Source organism: Lotus japonicus, chromosome 6, assembly GCF_012489685.1.
Source record: "Lotus japonicus ecotype B-129 chromosome 6, LjGifu_v1.2".
NCBI classification, from domain to species: domain Eukaryota; kingdom Viridiplantae; phylum Streptophyta; class Magnoliopsida; order Fabales; family Fabaceae; genus Lotus; species Lotus japonicus.
In genome coordinates this window covers 11,097,592-11,119,026 of record NC_080046.1, presented here as the reverse complement: position 1 = coordinate 11,119,026, position 21,435 = coordinate 11,097,592, and the positions used below count along the sequence as shown (strand labels likewise).

General features: G+C 35.3%; 3 protein-coding genes and 1 non-coding gene across 4 annotated transcripts; 1 reads left to right on the top strand and 3 right to left on the bottom strand.

Moving 5' to 3' along the window:
* Window positions 1-971: 971 nt before the first annotated feature.
* Window positions 972-10,616, bottom strand: LOC130724897 (uncharacterized acyltransferase C428.14-like). Its single transcript, XM_057576163.1, has 7 exons — window positions 10,555-10,616; window positions 9,542-9,604; window positions 9,220-9,301; window positions 8,827-8,904; window positions 8,506-8,645; window positions 6,464-6,545; window positions 972-1,130 (listed from the first exon to the last, which is right to left on the bottom strand). Exons 1-7 carry the CDS (start codon window positions 10,614-10,616, stop codon window positions 972-974), a joined length of 666 nt encoding a protein of 221 aa, XP_057432146.1.
* Window positions 10,617-12,772: 2,156 nt separating this feature from the next.
* On the bottom strand, window positions 12,773-12,844 carry TRNAK-UUU (transfer RNA lysine (anticodon UUU)). The gene has a single exon. It is a non-coding gene; the product is annotated as a tRNA-Lys (tRNA).
* Window positions 12,845-14,023: 1,179 nt separating this feature from the next.
* LOC130723501 (receptor-like cytoplasmic kinase 176) lies at window positions 14,024-17,825 on the bottom strand. Its single transcript, XM_057574574.1, has 6 exons — window positions 17,556-17,825; window positions 16,475-16,803; window positions 15,933-16,068; window positions 15,678-15,820; window positions 15,463-15,586; window positions 14,024-14,756 (listed from the first exon to the last, which is right to left on the bottom strand). Exons 1-6 carry the CDS (start codon window positions 17,608-17,610, stop codon window positions 14,350-14,352), a joined length of 1,194 nt encoding a protein of 397 aa, XP_057430557.1. The 5' UTR covers window positions 17,611-17,825; the 3' UTR covers window positions 14,024-14,349.
* Window positions 17,826-19,612: 1,787 nt separating this feature from the next.
* LOC130724896 (uncharacterized) lies at window positions 19,613-20,635 on the top strand. The gene is made up of 3 exons (XM_057576162.1): window positions 19,613-19,673; window positions 19,837-20,018; window positions 20,114-20,635. Exons 1-3 carry the CDS (start codon window positions 19,613-19,615, stop codon window positions 20,633-20,635), a joined length of 765 nt encoding a protein of 254 aa, XP_057432145.1.
* The last annotated feature ends 800 nt before the right edge of the window (window positions 20,636-21,435 follow it).

The following is a 21,435-nucleotide window of genomic DNA, read 5'->3' as shown; positions in this document are numbered from 1 at the left end:
CATATATTGATACCGTGACTAGTTATTTATTTTTATGTGTTTCAAGGTGATCCTTATAACCTTTGCCTCTCTAAACATAAATATACGATAAAATAGGTTCATTACCCTAGAATACCTCTATTCTTATTGATTGATCTCATTAGGTGTTCTTCTTCCAAAGTACAAGATTAAGTTTAGTATGTTTGTTCAAAAGGTAAACATCTCACCCTCTATTTCAAACTGTTTGTGTGGAACCTACACATGCTCCAGGTTTCAATAAATAGTGTGGGTAGATAATACGTGACTCACCTCCCATACCACTGTCTCCCACCTAAAAGATACGGTGGAAGATGACCCTAGAGTTTATTTGGAAGCACTTCATGCAAGATCATATGCTCTGCAAGACGTCTCTAGAATTAGAGATAATTTAGGCTATCTTGATTTAGAGGTTTGTTGTTGTATAATATTAAATACCGTTTTCTCAAACTGATAACAATTTCAATATTTGTTAGATTGCTTATTTATATTGCTTGATGTAGTACAATACTTACCCTTGAGTGTTTGTCTAATGTTGCTTGATTCAATTTTCATTTTTTTGTTAATCACATCCATATGTTCACCAGGTGAATATATACATGCCCATTTTTTCTTTATACTTTCTACACGTGAATATATGCATTCTCATTCTTAATGACGATATTCATATCAGCGAATCTTATATTATCACTTAATAATATATTTCAATTAAGAGTCCTTATGTTTCTACTTCCAATGATTGTTTTACAGAAGAATCGACTTTCTAAGACCATCTTGTATGAGTATGTTGTTAAAATGAAGGTTGGAATGCCTACTTTCCAGACTAGTAGGCAAGAAGGGTTGCTTGGCCGTTATGTATCATTTGTGGTTGTCAATGGTATAAATTATACCGATGATGCTACTATAAATAAGAAAGATGATCAGTAGTTCGCAGGAAGTCTTTTTCATGAGATTTATTAGTCTGTAGCATCACCAGTGTAGTTTATACCATTGACAGCCACAAATGATACATAACGGCCACGCAACCCTTCTTGCCTACTAGTCTGGTAAGTAGGCATTCCAACCTTCATCTTAACAACATACTCATACAAGATGGTTTTAGAAAGTCGACTCTTCTGTAAAACAATCATTGGAAGTAGCAACATAAGGACTCTTAATTGAAATATATTATTAACTGGCAATAAAACTAGCTGATATGGATATCGTCATTAAGAATGCGAAGGCATATATTCACTTGTAAAAAGGCTTAAATAAAAAATAGACATGTATATATTCACATGGAGAATATATGGATATAATTAACAAAAAATGAAATTCGAATCAAGCAGCATTAGACAAACACTCAAGGGTAAACATTGTACTACCTCATGCAATATAAATAAGCAATTTAACATATATTGAAATGGTCATCCGTTTGAAAAAAATGTTTAATATTATATAAAAACAAACCCCCCAAACTAGAGAGCCTAAATCATCTCTAACTCAGGGGGCATCTTGCTGAGCATATGATCTTGCATGAAGTGCTTTCAAATAAAATATAGAGTCATCTTCCTCACCATCTTTCAAGTTGGAGAAAGTGGTATCGGAAGTGAGACATGTATTATCTAACCAAACTATTGATTGAAACCTGGGAGCATGTGCAAGTTCCTCACAAGAAGTTTGAAATATAGGAAATGAGATGTTTTCCTTTTCAACAAACATACTCAACCTAATCTTGTACTTTGGAAGAAGGATACCTAATGAGATCAATCAATAAGATTAGAGGTATTATGTGTTAATGAACCTACTTTATCATATATTAATGTTTAGAAAGGCAAAATACGGTTATACGGATCACCTTAAAGAACATCAAAATAAGTAACCAGTCAGAGTATCAATATAGGATGCTTTTATGAAAAATCATCTTATGTCAAAGAAGAGGGAAAAAAATATGAATAAATCTAATCTATAATAAATAGAAAATATGCCTAGCAATATATAACTCAATTCAAGAAAACATGATTAACAAAAAATGCAATATGAATCAAGTGGAATTAGACAAATACTTATGAGAGAACACTCAGTTCAGATAATATAAATCAAAAATCTATCGTAGCTTGAAATTAATTATTATTTTTAGAGCATGTTGTATTATGACATGATAGTATACATATACACATGGATGTTATCACCATATGGTAATGAAGTTATTTATTACTTATTTTATGTTACAATTCTCAATAAAATATTTGAATTTTCATATGCTTATCATTCAAGATAAATATGTTACCTTAGGTATGTATAAATCAAGAAAATCACAGTTGATGAAAGACGAAGCGACCACTTAGAGAGTAAGTGTACATGAGTGATTGAAGAGTTGAATTGAGCTTTCAACATGACTTGTTAATCTAGATGGAGGATGGATCACAATACGTCGAGATCTCTTGGTGTCTTGCTCCCCGACCCATGGACTCCTCTGTCTCCCCCGACAAGTGGTATCAGAGCCGATGGTTGGTGTAGCCATGGTTACGGATCCTTGTGTCGAAAGTCTTCCTAGAGGGTGGCTAGGCGGCGGGTTCTGTTGAGGCGGTGAAGTGAACGGCGGTGCAAGGGTGGATATGCTTCCGCGGAGGGGGGACAATGATAATGTGGAGGTGACTCGCACTGGAGGGGGATATTTTTGAGAATTCAAGTGTGGAGTTGGAGTCCCACATTGGTTAAGTGTGGGTGAGGAGAAGACTTTTATAAGAGATGTGATCCATAAACCTAATGCCTTAAGGTTTTGTGTTAAGATGTGGCGTCGAGATCTCTTGGTGTCTTGCTCCCTGGCCCATGGGCTCCCCTGTCTCCCCCAACAATCTTAACCCAAAACCTTAAGGCATTAGGTTTGTGAGTCACATCTCTTATAAAGTTTTATCCTCACCCATACTTAACCAATGTGCAACTCCAAGTTACACTTGAATTCTCAACAAGCACTGTATGACTTTCACTAAGCTATAAACATTGTGTCCTCTACCAAGTATTTTTTAGACAACACCTTAAACCAAATTTCATTCTTTTTGAAAAAAACTTTGAATAAACTTTGCAAGAAGGGGCCTCATTATTATGACGAGCACTCTTAATTCCAAACCCCTTTCAATTTCGGGTGTATAAACTCTTTCAATTCACTCAGTTTTAACTACGATTTTTTTGCCTCTTAGCCCAAATGCAGGCTGAATCATTTTTTTATTTATATATTTGGGGGCACATCTACTAACTTAAAATGCAAGATGCAATTTCATTGTTCATAGTGCACCATTTTTTTTGTTGCAGTTGTTAGATAGTTGGGCCTATTTCTTATTTAGGCTTCTTTGGTTGAATGATAGGTTATGTTTCCATAGGTTAGAAGAAATCAATCTCTTCCTTTCTCCCTTGTACGCACGCTCGACCCTCTCCTGCTTCTACCGTATAGGCTCTGCAACATCCCTCTACTGCTTTTCCGTTTTCGACGGCGTTCTGATGCTACCCTTCCTTGAGCTATGCGCTTTCCTCTCCTCTGCTCGTCCCTATGGATATCACTTTACAGGTATTTTTCCTATACCCTAACGCGACTTTTTTACTAAAGTAGTATAATTTTAAAATGTATTTACCATTCTAGTGTAACTTTTTATTTAATTACCTAACTAGTGTAAATCGCCACTAAGAGTGGCGATACCTATTTTTTTTAATATTTTTTTTAGAGAAATCGCCACTGTCAGTGGCGACACCTTAATTTTTTTTTTTGACTTTCTACTTTAGTGACGGAAACACATTCGTCACAAAATCCTTGTTTATTATTAAAAGGAAACAGTGACAGAATACGAAGAAAGAAGTTTTTCGTCGCAAAGTTCTCAGTGACAGAATTTATTTGCAACGAAAATATTCCGTCACAAAATCCTAGTGAATAATATAAATTGAATTAGCGACGGTCAGTTGAGAGGAGAATTTCTGTCGCAAAGGAATTAGCGATGGAATATTTCTTTTTGTGACGGATAGTTTCTCTCTTTATATTCTGTCACTAATTATTTTAAATTATATACCAGGGTTTTGTGACGGACAGATATCCGTCACTAAAATAGAAAGTCAAAAAAAAAAATTTAAGGTGTCGCCACTAGCAGTGGCGATTTCTTTAAAATAAATTAAAAAAATAGGTATCGCCACTTAGAGTGGCGATTTACACTATATAGGTAATTAAATCAAAAGTTATACTATAATGGTAAATAAATTTCAAAAGTACACTAGTTTGGTAAAAAAGTCCCCTAACGCATCCCCTATTTTCTTTACAACTGTTCTGATTTGATGTTAAAATTCTCTTTTTGATTTTGAATTTGAATTGGAACTCGAATGCTGAGATTGTTTCTATAAATTGAACCCTCTTCTCCTGAAATTCCCACATTGTGTTCTAGTCTTTTGTCCTGCCTCTTAACCTTTATTTTTCTCTAATTTGATCTGCTGACTCTCTCACTCTTTGCAGGTAGGATTGTTCTGGCTTTGGGGATTTTGATTTGGTGGAGACAGATGCACTTCGAACACGACGGTGGTGCTGGTTCTGAAGGTAGCCCTGCATCATCAGGGTTGAATTAAGAGGATTCGGAAGGTGTTTCCTACTATCTGTTTCTGTTTATGGTATAGTTTTTTTCTTTGGTGGTCTTCCTTGATCATATGAGCAGATGATGGTTTTGAAGTCACTTTCAAAGCTTTTGCCCACAAATTAATTCATATGTCATTTTATTTTCCAGTCGAATAACAGTATTATGTTATGCCTCAAACGAACAAGATACATATACTAAAGTTCTGATTTGATTTGGAGCATGAGAAATTTGTTGCTATAAATTGAACCATTATGTGCATTCGTGTTCACTTTGTGTTCTCAAGCCAATGCCCTCTTTTTCTTTTGCCTAATTTTATTTTGTTGTTTTAGTTTGTATTGGAGATATGAGTCTGCATAGCCTATTTATAAGCAATGCATTGTGGATAATTGAGAAAGTCCATATACTTGATTAGTTGATTGTCTGTTGTCAGTGTTGTGGCAATCATGTTCTCATCTTAATAGAGTTTCCTGGAGTTCTGTGGCTATTTCCAGTTTGATATTCATGTTCCCGCAGAAAAGACTAGGGTTGCTCTAACTTGAAAAATGCTCACTGACTCTTGCGGAGGTAAACAAAATAGGGTTCCTCTGATTGTCTATTACTTCTTTTTACATATATAGTTATTGAATTTAGGATTGAGGACTGATTGTATTTATTTTCATATATTGCTCTTGAATTTTTGTTCCCAATTTCTGGTATCGCAACTTTTAAGGGAATATCCAATGTGTGAATTTATTTCTAATCCAAGATATAGATGTTCTTGTGCTGTATTGTTATGTTGTGCCTTTTTCTAACTCTTTTTGTGTTGAATTGTGCCTAAGATTTGGACAAAATCCACATTAGAATTAAGAAGTATAATGGTGGTTAAGTGATGCTTGTGACAGCTTTGACATTGTACGATGTCTCTCAATGTGTGGCTTTTGAAGGGTGATCAAGTTATTTTTCATCCAGCAAAATAATTTCTTCCAACAATCCACACGAGTTAATATTCCTTTTCTAATACTTCATGTAGCTTGGTCTGACATGCACTTATTGCTCTCTCTTAGAGATGTAGACAAAGTTGATTCTTCTTATGTCATTTTCTTCTACTCATTAATGTTGCTTTTGTTTCATAGTAATTGATTTGCTGATAACTATAGTTCAAACAGATAAGGACTTAGATTTAAATAGTTATATGATTTGTGATCATACATGATGGTGTTTAAATTTGATCAATGTGGTTTGAGCCCATTTCGTGAAAAATGGCTTTGATGTTGTAATGATGTAAATGGAGAACACGGGCATTCCAAATCTCCATTTGCTGGTATAAATGTAACAAAAAGGTAACTTGATGTTCATACAATTTTACAGGTAGCTTTATAGCTTTATAAATGCAGTTCAAACTTTATAGATAGTAGACTAAATCCAGTAAGAAACATTTGTATGATAGTTTGGATGCAGCTACTGATGTGAAAACAGTTTTTGATAGTTTGATTATTATTTATAAAGGACTTTTTCCTATTATTTCAAATAAAACGTTTCTATTTTATTGATTTGAATGATTTTGAAAAACTCGTGATTCAAGCTGAGTAACTGGAGATTTTTAAGACTGATGGATATAAAATTAACTACGTAGATATCTCATATGAAGAAAGATGAAGCGAGATTTGGATGGGGAAGAACCAAATTTGTTTCCAGATTGTTGAATTACACAATTTTACTTGAGTTGATTGACATCTTCAATAATTGAAGATTTATTTTCATTTTGTTTCTAAATATTAGGCCATTAAGTGATGATGAGAAAAAGCTGAATGTTCCCAAGCTGGTGTCAAGTAGATAGAGTTTTCACCTTCGACAAGGTATGCTTTTTAAGGCTGTCTTACCATGTAATCATTTGCTTCAAGTAAAATGTCTTGTAATTGTTGCCTAATGTTTTGTTCTAATCTGTTTGTAAGGTTTTTGGACCTAAAGCACAACAAAGATCAATATACGACCAAGCCATTGCCCCAATTGTCCATGAAGTTATTGATGGTTTCAACTGCACTTTCGAGATTTGCATCTTATTTGTTGCTTGGGTTGTGTGATTGGATCAAGTGCTTATTGGATTATTTGATCCCAACTGAAAAAAGCAAATGCAATGAGATGGACAACAAATTGGTTGTGGATGGCGCTAATGGTTTAGGTGGAGATTGCTCCGGAACAAGATGCAGAGGAACCATTTCAGATTTATTGCAATTAGCATTCTTTTTACTCAGGAGTCAGGACTATTAGATTTAATTATGATTATTCATAATTAAAAGATTAAGTCATGTGACTTTTTAAAATATTCACATAATATTTTGAAAGTGTCATGTTACTATTATATAATTTAATCATGATCATTCATTGTTAAATTTAACTAGGATAGAGCCCGTTTGCCCGTGCGATGCACGGGTAATTTTTTAACAAATCAATTGTTAATTATCATCATTGAGTACTTGATATATATGGAATAATACAATGGTATATTTACTAAAACATACAATTTTAATTAGTGAAACACTTATATGTTGTTATTATCTTCCATCTATGCCTTAATGTTTTATCTTACTTATAGACATCAATTGGATAACTCTGCAATATTAAGTTTAGTTCGCCCTTAACGTGTTTCAAATTTACTCAATCTATCCCTTAACGTGTTTTAAAAATATCCATCGAGTAACGGTTAACAGTTTTCTCGATCAGTCTTCGTGGATCAATGATAAAAGAGAAAACAAATGATAAAATGAATATTTTTATATTTATTTACAGGAACATGGTTTGTATTAATTGACATGTAAATCCTCACAAAAGAGGAAATTTTATTTAAAATACTATCCATTAATTCCACAAAGTGAGGTCCTGCACTCGCAAGGGAAAATCATTCGACAATTTAATAAACTGAATCAAGAAATTAACAAACTAAGTATATAAAATTTTGGAATATTATTTAAAGTTAAATTTAGTAATCAAATAAAATATTTACATATCATATTCGTATTAATTGTTATTTTTACGAAACATAACATAGACTGCATAATTTATACACTACATAAAGATTTTAGCTTCCTTACATTATACTAAAAACAAATAAGGACATAAAAATAGCAGTAGCTGTCAAGAAATATGGATGTGCTTTGTGAAAGAGATGCTGCCCTTTGGCTCCCCTGCTAGTACTCCTAAATCCCAATAGATAAGAGCAAGTAGCTCCCTATGCTTATGTACACGATACCAAAAGCCAATTGGCAACATCCATGCTCACAAATTTGCCTCATCAATCAATGCACATGCCAAATGCTGGAACGAAGACAAATATCAAAATGATCCATCAAGTTCTCCATTCACATAGTGGCATGTGTCTAATTTTAAATAAATTACATTTATTTTAAGAAATAAAATCCATGTCCTTCTTTGAATAAAGAACTTGACACCATGAACATAAAGAACATATTGATTCCATATGTTAATGTATCATTCTCATATTATTTTTAATATTTTTTTCTCACTATATTTAATGGGGTACTTATGCAAACACCCCCACCAAATTTTTAGTGTAAAGAGTCATAATGGAATAAGATGATAACATTATATAAAAAAAAATTACAAAGTTTGTAGTGTAGTACTTTTACACATGGAACCAATATGTTTTATATAAAGTACAATCATATCCAGAGGCAAAACATAAGGTTGGATACTTCATTAATCACTTAACCAAAATTCAACACCCCACCACCATCTCTTGAGGAATTATACTACCAGCCAAAGATACATAAGTAGAGTGTGGCTTGGTCAAGAAAACAGAAACTCGTCCTTGCACGCTCAATTCCAGCAACAATGCAAAACTCATAAACTCAGCAACAAACAACAAACAGCACCACTACAGGCAGGGAGACCATACATGACCTACATATTCATGTGAACAGGCAATCCAGTGGAGGTTGCATATTCTTGTGCAACTAAGAGTTTGTCTTGTGTAAAGCATGTTCCTTCTACAAATAGAGCCAACCAAAATGGAAGAGGGAAATCACTCAGCCGCCGGAGGGATGACTGCAGAAAGAATAATGAAACACTTAAATTCCAGAATACAAACTAAAAGCTTATTCAGGAGTTTCTAGTCATTCCATATATATTGCTGCATATTTAAGAAGAAAATAATATGGAAAGCACAAGCAAGTATCTTTATGATATAAAAGGGTATATCTTGTAATTATAATTTAGAAACCCGTACCTTTAATGTGCTTTTATCCTTGGCCCAACTTCTCTCCAAAAGGAGATACTCAGAAAACCAAATTGACCAGCCAATAACCTACATATATAGAATTTAGAACACATAGCAATATTGAGAGAAATAACTGACATCACATACTTCTAATGCTTTACTAATTATAATTACATGCAAAAATTATTCCTGTGATGAGAAGACAAAGAGTAATCTTCAAGGCAGGTAAATTGCACATAGAAAGTGAAACATTCAAAAAGGAATTAAATGTTATAATTTTCAAGGACTAAATCAAAATACTCTATAGCGCAGGGTACACTTTTGGTGATATCTTCTTAATCATAGAATTAAAAAAATCCAATCTTTTCATTTCAAAAGTAAAGGCCAAAACAAAGCAAGTACCGGAAGAAATTTCGATGATTTCTTCATTACAGCTAGAGTACTGCCAAGGCAACCTGAACGCTGTTGGATAATGTTAAATAAACTGTCAGCAGTTGAAGGACAAATCAAATAAAAAATGACAAATCAAAGATTAGCATCCATGTTCCATCCATGTGTTATGGCTATAATCAACCAACTATGTAAATGATTAGCATTGAAAAGGAAACATGTAATATTTGGCCTCACTTTTCTGTCTATAATAACAATAAAGAAGAAGAGAAATGTGTGATCAGAACATGATTCAAGCTAAGAAAGTATAAAGAACTCTAATCATGACTAATACCTCTTTAAAAAGAGGGCATCAGAAGCAACCAAATAATGCTTCCAAAGGGGCAATATCAAGAATCTGGACCAACAATATAGAATCATTAAAAGACATCAGTATCAGTATAACTCACAACTTCAGATGCAGTATCAATTGAGGATTTGAGGATGAGGATGGGAAAACAGCAAAACAATGGGAGTATTTATAGAGATGGAAAAGGGAAAATCCCATTACTCTATACTCTATAACCAATAAGAGATAATTAAAATATTAATAGGGTAACTATTTGCATGATCAATGGAGTTATTGGAAACGTGAGCACTTGAATAAAAGAAGTTAACCTGTTTTTACACAATTGTTGTGAACACTTGAATAAAACATTATGTGAGCTAAGAAGGTTTTAATAGATTCAAAAAATTCTCTAAAATTCTAAAATTAAAATAGCTTCATGTCTTTCAGCAATTGGCTTTCAAGAACATGTGAAGAATAAGGAAAATCCTTGCTATTAGAGGAAAAACACAGCCATGAAGGGAGAGTAAACCAGACCATAATTTATATACAACTAACTAAAACATGAGTGTGATACCAAAAGCACAATAGTATAAATTGTCCAAAACAAAAATAAAAAACGTTTGCAAACAGTGAAGGTTTTAAGATCTTCAACAGATTCTGCAATATAATATTATAAAAAATTCATAGCCCAAGACAAATTATGAATGATCCAATCTCATATTTATTGACTTCAAAGTCCTTCCACCAGTGATTCAACCACCATTCAAAATAATAAATAGTTCTGGTAATAGGATAAAGATTGAAGTTGAACTATCATCACAATCATGATTATAAACAAAGCTTCAAACATTTAATCAAGCACCAAGCTGATATTCAGATCTCTTGGCATTCTGGATCTGATAACTACTTAAAATGAATGAGATACATGAAATTTAAAGAAAACTAATCATGTAAACTTAAAAAAGTTAAAATAAGCATTCAAATAGTGATATGATCACATGAATTAGCTGCAAAATTACCTTCCTGCACAATTACCATTGTCCTTCCTGCATAATTTTATTAATTGCTCCAGCAGAACCATTGATTTACAAAAGTAGAGCTCCAGAGTACACATATCTGAGAAAATGAGAAAAGAAATCAGGAAAGACAACAAATGGCAAGAAGACAAAATATTTTGCAGAACAGTTGATAACACACAAATGAATGGTTAAATAGCAGAGCTAACTGGAAGGGGAAGGGGAGGTGAAGTGTGGTTGAATGAGATCTGAGGGGATATTTATAGGCAAATCGATATGAAGAAACAAAATAATAGAAGAGTCTCTGGAAAGCCTTCCACCTATAACCCTCCATCTACATACCTAATCCCAACTTCTGCTCAGAATAGAAATTACAGATGAATGCAAGACGTATGAGAAGTGCTAAACCAAGTACCAAATCCCCCAAAAAAATGCACATCTAATCAACTATATCAGATAAAAAATTCATAAAAAGGACGAAATTAGGAGAAAACGTATGAGAAGCGTTAAGATACAATGTGTTGAAGGCTTACCCACGTGATGGTTGATAGGGAGATGTGATGGCCATCACCGGAGAATCCGTGGGAGCACGCTGAGGGTCGTGGAAAGTAAGTCTTTTGCGCCGAGTGACGTCGGTAACCGCTAGAAATGGGGGAAATCAGTGACGTTGATACAGAGTAAGCGAGAAATCAGGGGAAAATGACGAAACGGTGCCGGCGGTGGCACGATCTGGAAAGAAAGGGAGCGATGGTGGTGGTGCTCGATTTAGGTTTTGCTGAAGGTGGCGGTGCAATTCTGACGGTGAAGAGGTGATCGGTGGTGGTGGGTTTTAGGGGAATAGAGGAGGTGGTGCGGTGGTTGTGGCTTGGTGGTGATGGGAAAAGAGGAGGTGGTGCGGTGGAGGTGGCCATGCGGTGGTGAGGACAGGACAGACCAAAGCAAGGATTCGTCATGGTAGGGGAGGAACAGTTAAGAGGGGAGAACGACGTCGTTTGCTGGCTCTAGCTGGAAAATAAAATGAGTCAAAGAAGCAGACACGTGGCGAGCCGCGATTGGAGGTCTTGTAGGAATAGTAAAAACCAAACTCAAGAATAAGAAGTAGTAGATGAACATAATTTATTGCGATTAAGAACAGTTTTCTCATACGATATATATATCAAGAACATTGATTTAGTGATAAAGAGAACAATTAAAAAGAGTGTGGTATCAATCAATTAATTTAATTTGTTAAATAGTAGGATTAATCTGTAGATTGATCAATTTATTTTAACAAATTGTAAAATTTGTTCGTGTATTGCATGTCCGTGCATCGCGTCGGTATGTTCACAGTGTGCATCCTTTTGTTAAAATCATTTGATTAAATTAAAAATTTAGAAATTAAACCCCAGCGCATCGCGCGGGTATAATCCTAGTTTAGGCTTAAAGAGAGTTTGAACTTATGTAAGTTTTATAAGTTGGCTAAAAAACTTGTTGGTAATACAATACTATATAACAATACGAATACTGTGGAAGTCATTCCTCTCACGTGCCTGCAAAGTATGACCAGAAAAAATCTCTGGACACAAGATAAAGAGGTAAAGGAGAAAGGGTTCCACTGACTCAACCCTCTAGTAGCTTGAAAAACATCACCTTGGCTTCCCATTCAACAAAATGGAGAATCTAGCAATGGATGTGCTTCTCTTAGTCAAATGAATCATCTTCAGTGAAAAGTCCATGGAAATAAGAACCATCTGCAAAATACCTCACTCAATGGATCATACGTTTTTGCCATATTCAACTTCAAATCCACATATCCTTATTTCTTGTGCTTCCAATTCCTCATGTAATGGAAAGTGTCAAAAGCGACATTGCATTCTATGTAGTCAATATGCTCGGGACAAAGATACTCAGAAAAAGGCCAATGATATATGGAAGTAAATGCTTAGTTCTATTAGCAACTATTTTGATGATATTTTTGAACATGACATTGCAAAGAGAGATGAGCCTAAAATCACCTTTATGCTTGGAGTTTTTTATTTGTAGAATTAGGTACAAGAAGGTCTTATTAAATCTACTAAAGTTTGCCCCGTTATTCAGAACAGCAAAATGATTCTTTTAAGTTTTTAGCTAAAAGTAATTTTTAAGGAAAAAAACAGGACTAAACATTACTTTAGTGAAAGTCTTTGGCATGTTCAAAATGGCAGTTGGTTTAGAAATATTTCCTATGAAAAGGAATGGAAAGCGCCGACTGTGGGGATCGAACCCACGACCACGTGGTTAAAAGCCACGCGCTCTACCACTGAGCTAAGTCGGCTAGTTGAAATAATTTCCATAAATTGTATTTATTAACCGTAAAACGGTTAAAGCCTCTAGTTGGCTAGCCCCTTCCAGACGCTCTGCATCATTCCGTAAATATACTTGGTATCGATTCAATTTTGATGAAAAATGGAGAGGGTGTTGGTGTTTAATCTCTAAACCCTGAAATATCTTAATTTTGGATTTGTAATTTCGAACCCACAAGTTAGCTTATGAATAACTAGTCCACACCATTTTGAAGTTAAAGTTAACTTATGGATAACTAGTCTGCACCATTTTGAAGTTTTTCCAAATTTCACTCATGACATGTAGGTTTGGAGTTGAGCGACCTAGTTGACTTCAAATTCCAAATAAATTCGGCTGATTCTACCGAGTTAACCTGAGCTAATAACATTTCCAATCCAAACTGATGACTGGCCAGGTCATAGCCATGGCCTAGGTTCCAGTACAAATTGGTTGAATCGGCTAGTCCGGTCCAAGCTTAATAACTATGACATGTATCCATTTTAAAAAATAAAATAAAATAGTTGTAAGGATTTCTTTGTTTCTTATGACTTCTTCCCCTTGGATCAACACATGTTGGCGTTATCATAATTTTTATGCTTATTATTGGCGTGATCAATGTGTTTGTAACTTTGCATAGTGTGAAAGCCAGTCAGAAAAAGGATCACCAGTGTAGGTTACTAGGTTCATGTTGAAGAAATCCTATGAAAAAGACTATACTCATTTGCTGCAGCCGAGTGGAGAGCATCTTCTCATTTTTTATGGCCATCACAATCCAATAAGAGGGAGACAGAGGACCATGCAAAAGGGGGAAGTCAAACAAAGAAAGATGAACATGAAAAAGGAAAGGGGAGAGTGAATGAGGGATTTTACAATGCTTTGTTTATGTTGATAGGGACAAATTTGAGCATCAGTGTGCTGTGTGCAGAAGGAAAAGAAGAGGGCAAAATAGAGGAAAAGAAAAGTCATTCACTTTATAAGCAACTATTAAATTATACGGCTACTAAGGTTTCATATGTGATTTTATCAAAAATTAAAGGAGAAAAATTTAGAATGAAAGATGCCACCTCACCCAAATGTTGAAATGAAAAAATGATGCTAACTGAACTCCTATATGGCAAGAATTCTCTCTTCAGAATATTTGCTAAGTTTAACAAGAAAGAAATGTTGGAACTGAAGAAATAAATTTCTGTAACTAATATTAAGGAATCAAAAAATGCACAGCAACCAGACATGCTTCCCCTTCATGCTATACAAAGTTCCATCTCCATATTTCTTCAACACAAGGTAACTAAGTATGTATAATGTGTCCTATATATTTCCACTTCTATTCAGGGTTCTAAATTGGAATCTGTAGCCGCAAAAGCGGCCACAACATATGGTTTATGAAGTCCCCACAAGAGCGTTGCCACAGCAATTGTGACCATTTTGACTCACATTTGTCCGTAATCTGCAACACAATCGTAACTGCAACCGCAACCACAATTTAAAATCCTGCTTCTATGAATGAAGAGGAGAAGCTGATGTACTTGGAATAGGAGTACCTTCTCCATTTGAAGAATCATTAACACTTGTTCCATGTTCTTTAGAACCTGTGCTTTTGGAATCATGAAGGTGCTCTAATGATCTCACAACCTCATCAATGTTTGGCCTAAATTTGGAATCTACAGATAGGCATTGAGATGCAAGGTGAGCTGCTTTCCACACTTCACGCAATGAGTATTGGCCTTCTATTCGGGGATCCATGACTTGTGAGATCTTGCGCTTGTTGCTGAGGTATGGCTTGGCCCATTCAACTAGATTATGCTCCCCTGATGGCCTGTTTTTGTCGAATGAACGTTTGCCTGACATCAGTTCCAGGAGAACAACCCCAAAACTGTATATATCACTCTTTTTGGTTAGGTGACCTTCAAACAAAGAACAAAGGGAAAATAGGTTAGGAGTGTAATTCACGGTCATTGGGCATATAAGAAAATTAAGGAGTAAAATTCTGGGTCATTCTTTACATTGCTGTTGTAAGATTCATCGCTATATAGAATTGATTTTTGGTGGATTATGGAAAAAGTGAATTGAATGTGAAGTGAACTATGTTAGTATACATTTATGGGAAAGTGATTTCTACATGGTATTGTTGTGAAATCCAGTTATGAAATGCCACAATTGATTATGTCCACTGCAGAAGCTACTTCATCTAGCTTCACTGCAGAGTTGATTCTGGGACTAAAATCAATTCTCCAAGTCAATTGACAACCATCTATATAACCATCTGGAAGTAATTCTGGCCTATGAAAATTAATTATAAGGCTTCCAAACATGTAACCAAACACGCACTAATGGAGTTAGGAAGACTGCAATATCCAATGGAGGAAGCAGATAGAATGTGGGGAAAACTAAAGGACAAGTTGAAAAAATGGAGGCCAACCTTTTTCTTGTAGTTTCAACCTATTGGAACTGCTAGTGCATGAAAGATTTTTGTTACAAACTATTCAAATTTCTGCATATAAAAATGCTCATCCATTATATGCAAGATATGATCATAAAATGAAATTTGAAGTGATGTGCTTCAGTAACATGCTGAATGCTGATACTGGCTTTGAAAAAAGATTGAGATACCTGTGGCTATGTACTCAGGAGCTGCGTAGCCGAAGGTGCCCATTACCCTTGTAGATACATGGCTCTTATCACCTGCTGGTCCATCTTTTGCCAACCCAAAATCAGAGAGTTTTGCATTATAGTTCTGTCATCAACAAAATGAAATTTTAGTAAGCCAGTTTAACTAATAATCACTATGATCTCTAAGGTTGTAACATCAATGTGGATTCACTTACCGAATCAATCAAGATGTTAGAAGTTTTGAAGTCTCTATAGATTACTTCTACTTCATCACTGTGAAGAAATGCAAGACCCTTAGCAGCATCAAGAGCAATCTTCATCCGGATGTTCCACGAGAGTGGCTGAAAGTAAGAAGCCCCTGCTCCAGAAACATTAGATTGAGATGAGTTTTTAAGGTCCTAACTAGAAAATGTAATCAATCAATAAAGAAATATGAAAAATGATTTCTGGAAGGAAAATTAATAACTTACTTCTAAATAAATGATTATCCAAACTTCCCTTGGCCAAAAATTCATATACCAAAATCCTGTGGTCATCCTCTATGCTGTAACCAATCAGTTTCACAAGATTAGGATGTCGCAACTGCCCTAGGTAGTTTATTTCTGTCTGCATAGTACAAGGTTAATTAGTCACGACACAATCAATGTCTAAAATACCGCCATCTATCTTGCTACATGAATGATTTTTTATTATATTTCTAAGTTCTAACATGCCTCCTCATATAAGAGTCCATTTGACTTGAAGCATGAACAATGCACATATACATGTACCTTTTTATGAAATTCAACTTTTTATCAGAATAATGAGACAACTAGGTCACAAAGGTTATGATACCACATCATGAAAGAAATATCCAAAAAAATTAAGCTGTTAGGTAAATAAAATTACAAAAACAAGAGTCCCAAAAACATGTCTTTAAGCAAAATTGACAGTTCAAAATGCAACTAAATTCTCAAACTTTGACCAAAGTTCTTAAGTGTAAAAGATTCTGCTAATTCAAAGTGTCACTCACCAGCCATTCGCTGTGTCCCTGGCTTCCATCTTGGTTAAGCCTCTTCACAGCAATGACAAATCCAGTTCCTGGTTTAGTAGGGGCAAGTGTGTGCTCATCAATCCACCCTTTAAATACACAACCGAACCCACCTTCACCCACCAAACTATCTGGTCGAAAGTTCCTAGTCGCGGTTCGTACCTCATTGAATGTGAAGCACTTCAAGTTGCTGGATTGCAATATCTCTCCTTCTGTCCGACAACTTAGAAGCACAGATGAAGAGGAGACCCTGCTGCTTAAACCATTACTCAAACCATATTCTTCTGTTTTACCATCCTTTGAATTCAAACCTGCATATGCCAAAAGAGAAACCTGGATTCAATAACATTACCCTATAACGTGATCTATACGTTCTCTTTTCACATTTGTCATTTATAACAAGAAAGGGACAGAGAAAGTGGAATAAAAGGTGTAGTAACATTATACCAATCATAATACTTAGTTTATAAGAAGTGAATGAAAAGGAATTTTCTAACTTCAAAAAGAAACCTGTATTATTGATCTTTCTCTCACTCTTTCTATAATTTTCACCAATAAAACCAATGGTTGATATATCAAGTTGGTCGAATTCTTTTGAGAAATACATGAATCAGATCTGTTAAAGTGTTATTGAATATCTTGAACCCGTTTGGATGCTGACCAATGAGCACTTATTAGAGCTGATCTAATACTCTTTTTAGTAGATAAGCTCCAATCAGTGCTTCTTGGTCCGTATCCAAAAAGACTCAATAACAAATTCGACCAAATTTTTTTAGCCAAATGTACACTAAGCAGTAAGCACTACATAACTTGTCATATGTACCATTCATTTGAAGCAAGTCCTTTTTGTGTTTTTGAATCATACATTAAATACACAAAATATGGAAAATTCCCATTATTGTTATTATTAGCTCCTTCCATCGTTAGCTAAAAAGCAGCAAAGTTTTATTCACTAACACAAGTTAGATCATTCAAATCTCCAATTTAAGCAAACAGAGCTCAGATAAAGACTGATCAATTAAACAAGTAGAAAAGGAAGGAAAGAACAGAATATCAATGATACCATTGCGAGGAGGGCTCTCAGCTTTGATCTTTGCACTAAAGCAGAACCAACCCATGAATATAGAGCTAATTAAAGAAGTCTCTCCTTGCTTTGCAGTGTAAACAAGCAGAGAAGCCACAAAAAGTAGAATTTTTCAACTTGATTCAGAGAAGTTAGAATAGGCAAGGGCTTGAATGAGAAGAGAAGCAAACATATGCACGTGTGAAGGCGTAGACTTTCCACTTGAAAGGTTAGATGTTGTCAGCAAGGACTTCAGTACCCATTTAAGACCACTGTTGTATACACATTAGAGTAGACACATTATAAACAATCTCCAATTTAGACGGCACTCCTTCCTTCCATATCAAATCATCCATAATTGTCACTTTCAAAGAAAAAAAAAAATCATCCATAATTGTTTTTTCCTTTTCCTTTTATCTTTTATATATACTCATCACAATAGTTGAAAATGACCGTTTAAACCTTAAAAATTGAAAATTCGATCTTATAAGTTACACTCTTAAGAGTCATCTAACCTTTAACACGCCCGAACCAAATAAGATCACCACAATACATAATACTTGCAGCTAAAACAAAAACAAGATTATATTCTCTTTTCTTTTCCTTTATCATTTTTATAATTTAGGTCGGTTTCTATAGTAGAGAGAGTTAAATTTTGTTAACACTTCTCTACACATATTTAGGGAGACATAAGAACAGAGAAATAAAATGAGTGGTATAATAAAAATGGACTGTAAAAAAATGGAGTACGAAGATACCATAATTCATATTACATGTTCCATATTATGAGATGTTGGTAAACTGTTGGTGGTGTGAATGAGGGTGTTGTGTGTTATAGGGTTCTTGGAAAGTTTCTTTATTAGACCATCGAGAAGGACAAAACGATAACGGGTTTTGACTTGGCCGCCAACAAATTTTTTATGATCAAGTTGCAGAACAAGAAGACCCAGTAAATAAAAAATAAATAAAGTTGGTGGCAGGCTTCCATTCTGTTCCATGGTTAGGATTTGGTTTGGATCAAGCTTTGGTCCAAGTTGTCTTTTTTCTTTTTCCTCACTCTCACTCCCGTACAAAAGGGACGGAATAATTCTAGTATAAGAGTGTGTTTGGTTCTGTGTATGACTCTTCCAGAATTTAGAATTGTATTCCAAGTTCAAAAGTGGATCACCTCATAAAAAAAAGTTTGGTTTCCCTGTTTTGTGAATCGATTCAAGTAGGACAGACTCACGTCTGACTAAAGCCTTCCACTCTTCTCCATCAGGCAGGCTGAATCAATTCTCTCAATTTAGTGTCACTTTTATGTTTCAGATTTCCAAGCAAACCATTTTCCTTCATCTTCCTTGTACCGGATTTTGCCACAATTATTGGCAACTTACCACTAGGTTTGGCAACTTAACACTACTTGCATTCTTGCAAGCTGCCATTAGGATTGACATGTATCAACTTGAAGTGACATGTTTAAACGATTACCAAGTGACAAGTTTACAAATTTAATGAAATCAAGTTAAATATCATTAATATATATAATAATTAATTTAGTGAACTTAAATTATAAATTAATTCGTACTAATATAAAGTTAAAAAAATGATACATAATGATGAAAATATTCATCCTCGTCCCCGAATGATAACTCAAGTGTTAAGAGAATTAAGAGATATGAAACATATGAGTTGGGGTGGGGGGTCCAGGGATCGAACCCTGGAGGTGCAATTTTTCTTTCTGATGTACAAAAAAAATATTCATACTCATTTTGGTAATCAAAATACGAAATTCTGTCACAGAAACCTAATAAATGTATAGAATCATAAGTCACGTCACTCAAACTCACGTTTACCAGATTCAATTCTAGAAAGATCGAATCCTAGCTAAATTCAATTATGCTTATGCAAATCCAACACACACACTAAATGGGTGGGTGAGTAACTCGCATGGTTGAACTAAGGGTAATTGCAGGTGAAGGGTCAGGGTTCAAACCCTGAGGAGAGATAATTTGTACTAATTTACTAACAACTAACATTTGCCTATAAAAAAAACACACACACTAAATAAAGCCAATATGGATAATGGATTACCAGATTTCAGTAACACAGATTACTGGACTAAAAAAGTGCACATTAGTAATCGATTTCCACCTGCATAGATTTTTGTTAAAAGCACTTCCTTTTCTCTCTTGGGTGATATCAAAAGTGGTATCCAAGTGTATGAGAGGTTGGACATGAATATATACGACTTTGTCACTTCCACAAACACATTACATAACACTTTTACATTTGATAATAGATGATGTGTGGGAGGAAGATCCGAAAAAGGTTAAAGAAGAGATGAAGACTCATTTTGAGCGACGGTTTGCAGCAAGCCAAGGGGATAGATTGCAGTTGGATGGTGTTCAGTTTGACACCATTTCACGTGCTGACAATGATCTACTAACTTGTCGGTTTGGGGAGGATGAGATCAATGATGCAGTATGGGAATGCGGTAGTGATAAAAGCCTAGGTCCGGACGATATAATTTTAAGTTCATTCATGAACTTTGGCACTTGCTTAAAAGTGATTTCCAGAGAGTGCTTGAAGATTTATGGAGTAAAGAGATATGGCCTAAGGGTAGTAATGCTTCATTTATTGCATTAATCCCTAAGGTAGATTCTCCGGTGGGTTTGAATGATTTTCGGCCAATTTCATTGATTGGGTGTATTTATAAAGATGTTTCTAAACTCCTGTCATTGAGGTTGAAGAGGGTGCTGCCCAAGGATATCCATGATTCACAGTTTGCATTTCTTGGAGGGCGAAATATGCTTGATAGTGCGATTGTGGTCAATAAAGTGCTAGAAGCAGCAAAAAAGGCTAAGATCCCAACTATAGCTTTTAAAGTAGACTATGAAAAAGCCTACGATTCTGTGAGTTGGGAGTTCCTTGAGTATATGATGGTAAGATTGAATTTCTGCTGGAAGTGGATTGGTTGGATTATGAACTACTTGAGATCAGCTTCAGTATCAGTATTGATTAATGGGAGCCCCTGTGAGGAGTTCAGAATGCAGAGAGGGCTACGCCAGGGGATCCTCTTGCTCCGTTCCTCTTTTTAATTGTTGCAGAGGGTCTGAGTGCGCTGTTCCATAGTGCTATGACATTGGGTAAATTCAAGGGATTTAAATTTGGCGAGGACTCTGATTTAGAGGTGTCAATCCTCCAATTTGCAGATGATACGATTTTCCTAGGGGAGGCCTCAACCCAGAATGTCATAACTATGAAGTGTGTGTTGAGATGTTTCGAGTTAGCATCCGGCCTCAAGGTAAATTTCCATAAAAGCAGATTAGCAGGGGTGTCAGTTGATAGAGATAGCCTTAGAAGGTATGCGACTGTGCTCTACTGTAAAACTATGAGCTTACCATTCACATATCTGGGCATCCATGTAGGAGGAAAGGCTAGAAGCTTGGCTTTGTGGGAACCTTTAATTAATAAAATGAAGAAGAGGCTCTCTTCATGGAAGCAAAAGCATGTCTCGTTTGGGGGACGTTTATGCCTCATCCAAAGTGTTCTGTCTGCGCTACCATTATTTTTCCTATCCTTTTTTAAACTGTCAGAAGGATTACTCAAGGTCTGTAATGAAATTATGCGAAAATTTCTATGGGGTGGAGCAGACCAGGAGACAAAAATTTCATGGATAAAATGGTCAGTGGTTTGTACCCCCAAGGGGAAGGGTGGGTTGGGTGTGAAGAACCTGCGGCTGTTCAATATGGTGCTCCTTGGCAAATGGAGTTGGAGATTCTTACACGAACCAAGTAGTTTATGGTGTAGTGACATCAAATCAATATGTAATTTTGAAGGGTGGAACTGGTTTGATTCCGGATTACAAAAACAGTTTCGTTCCGGGGATGCTACAAAA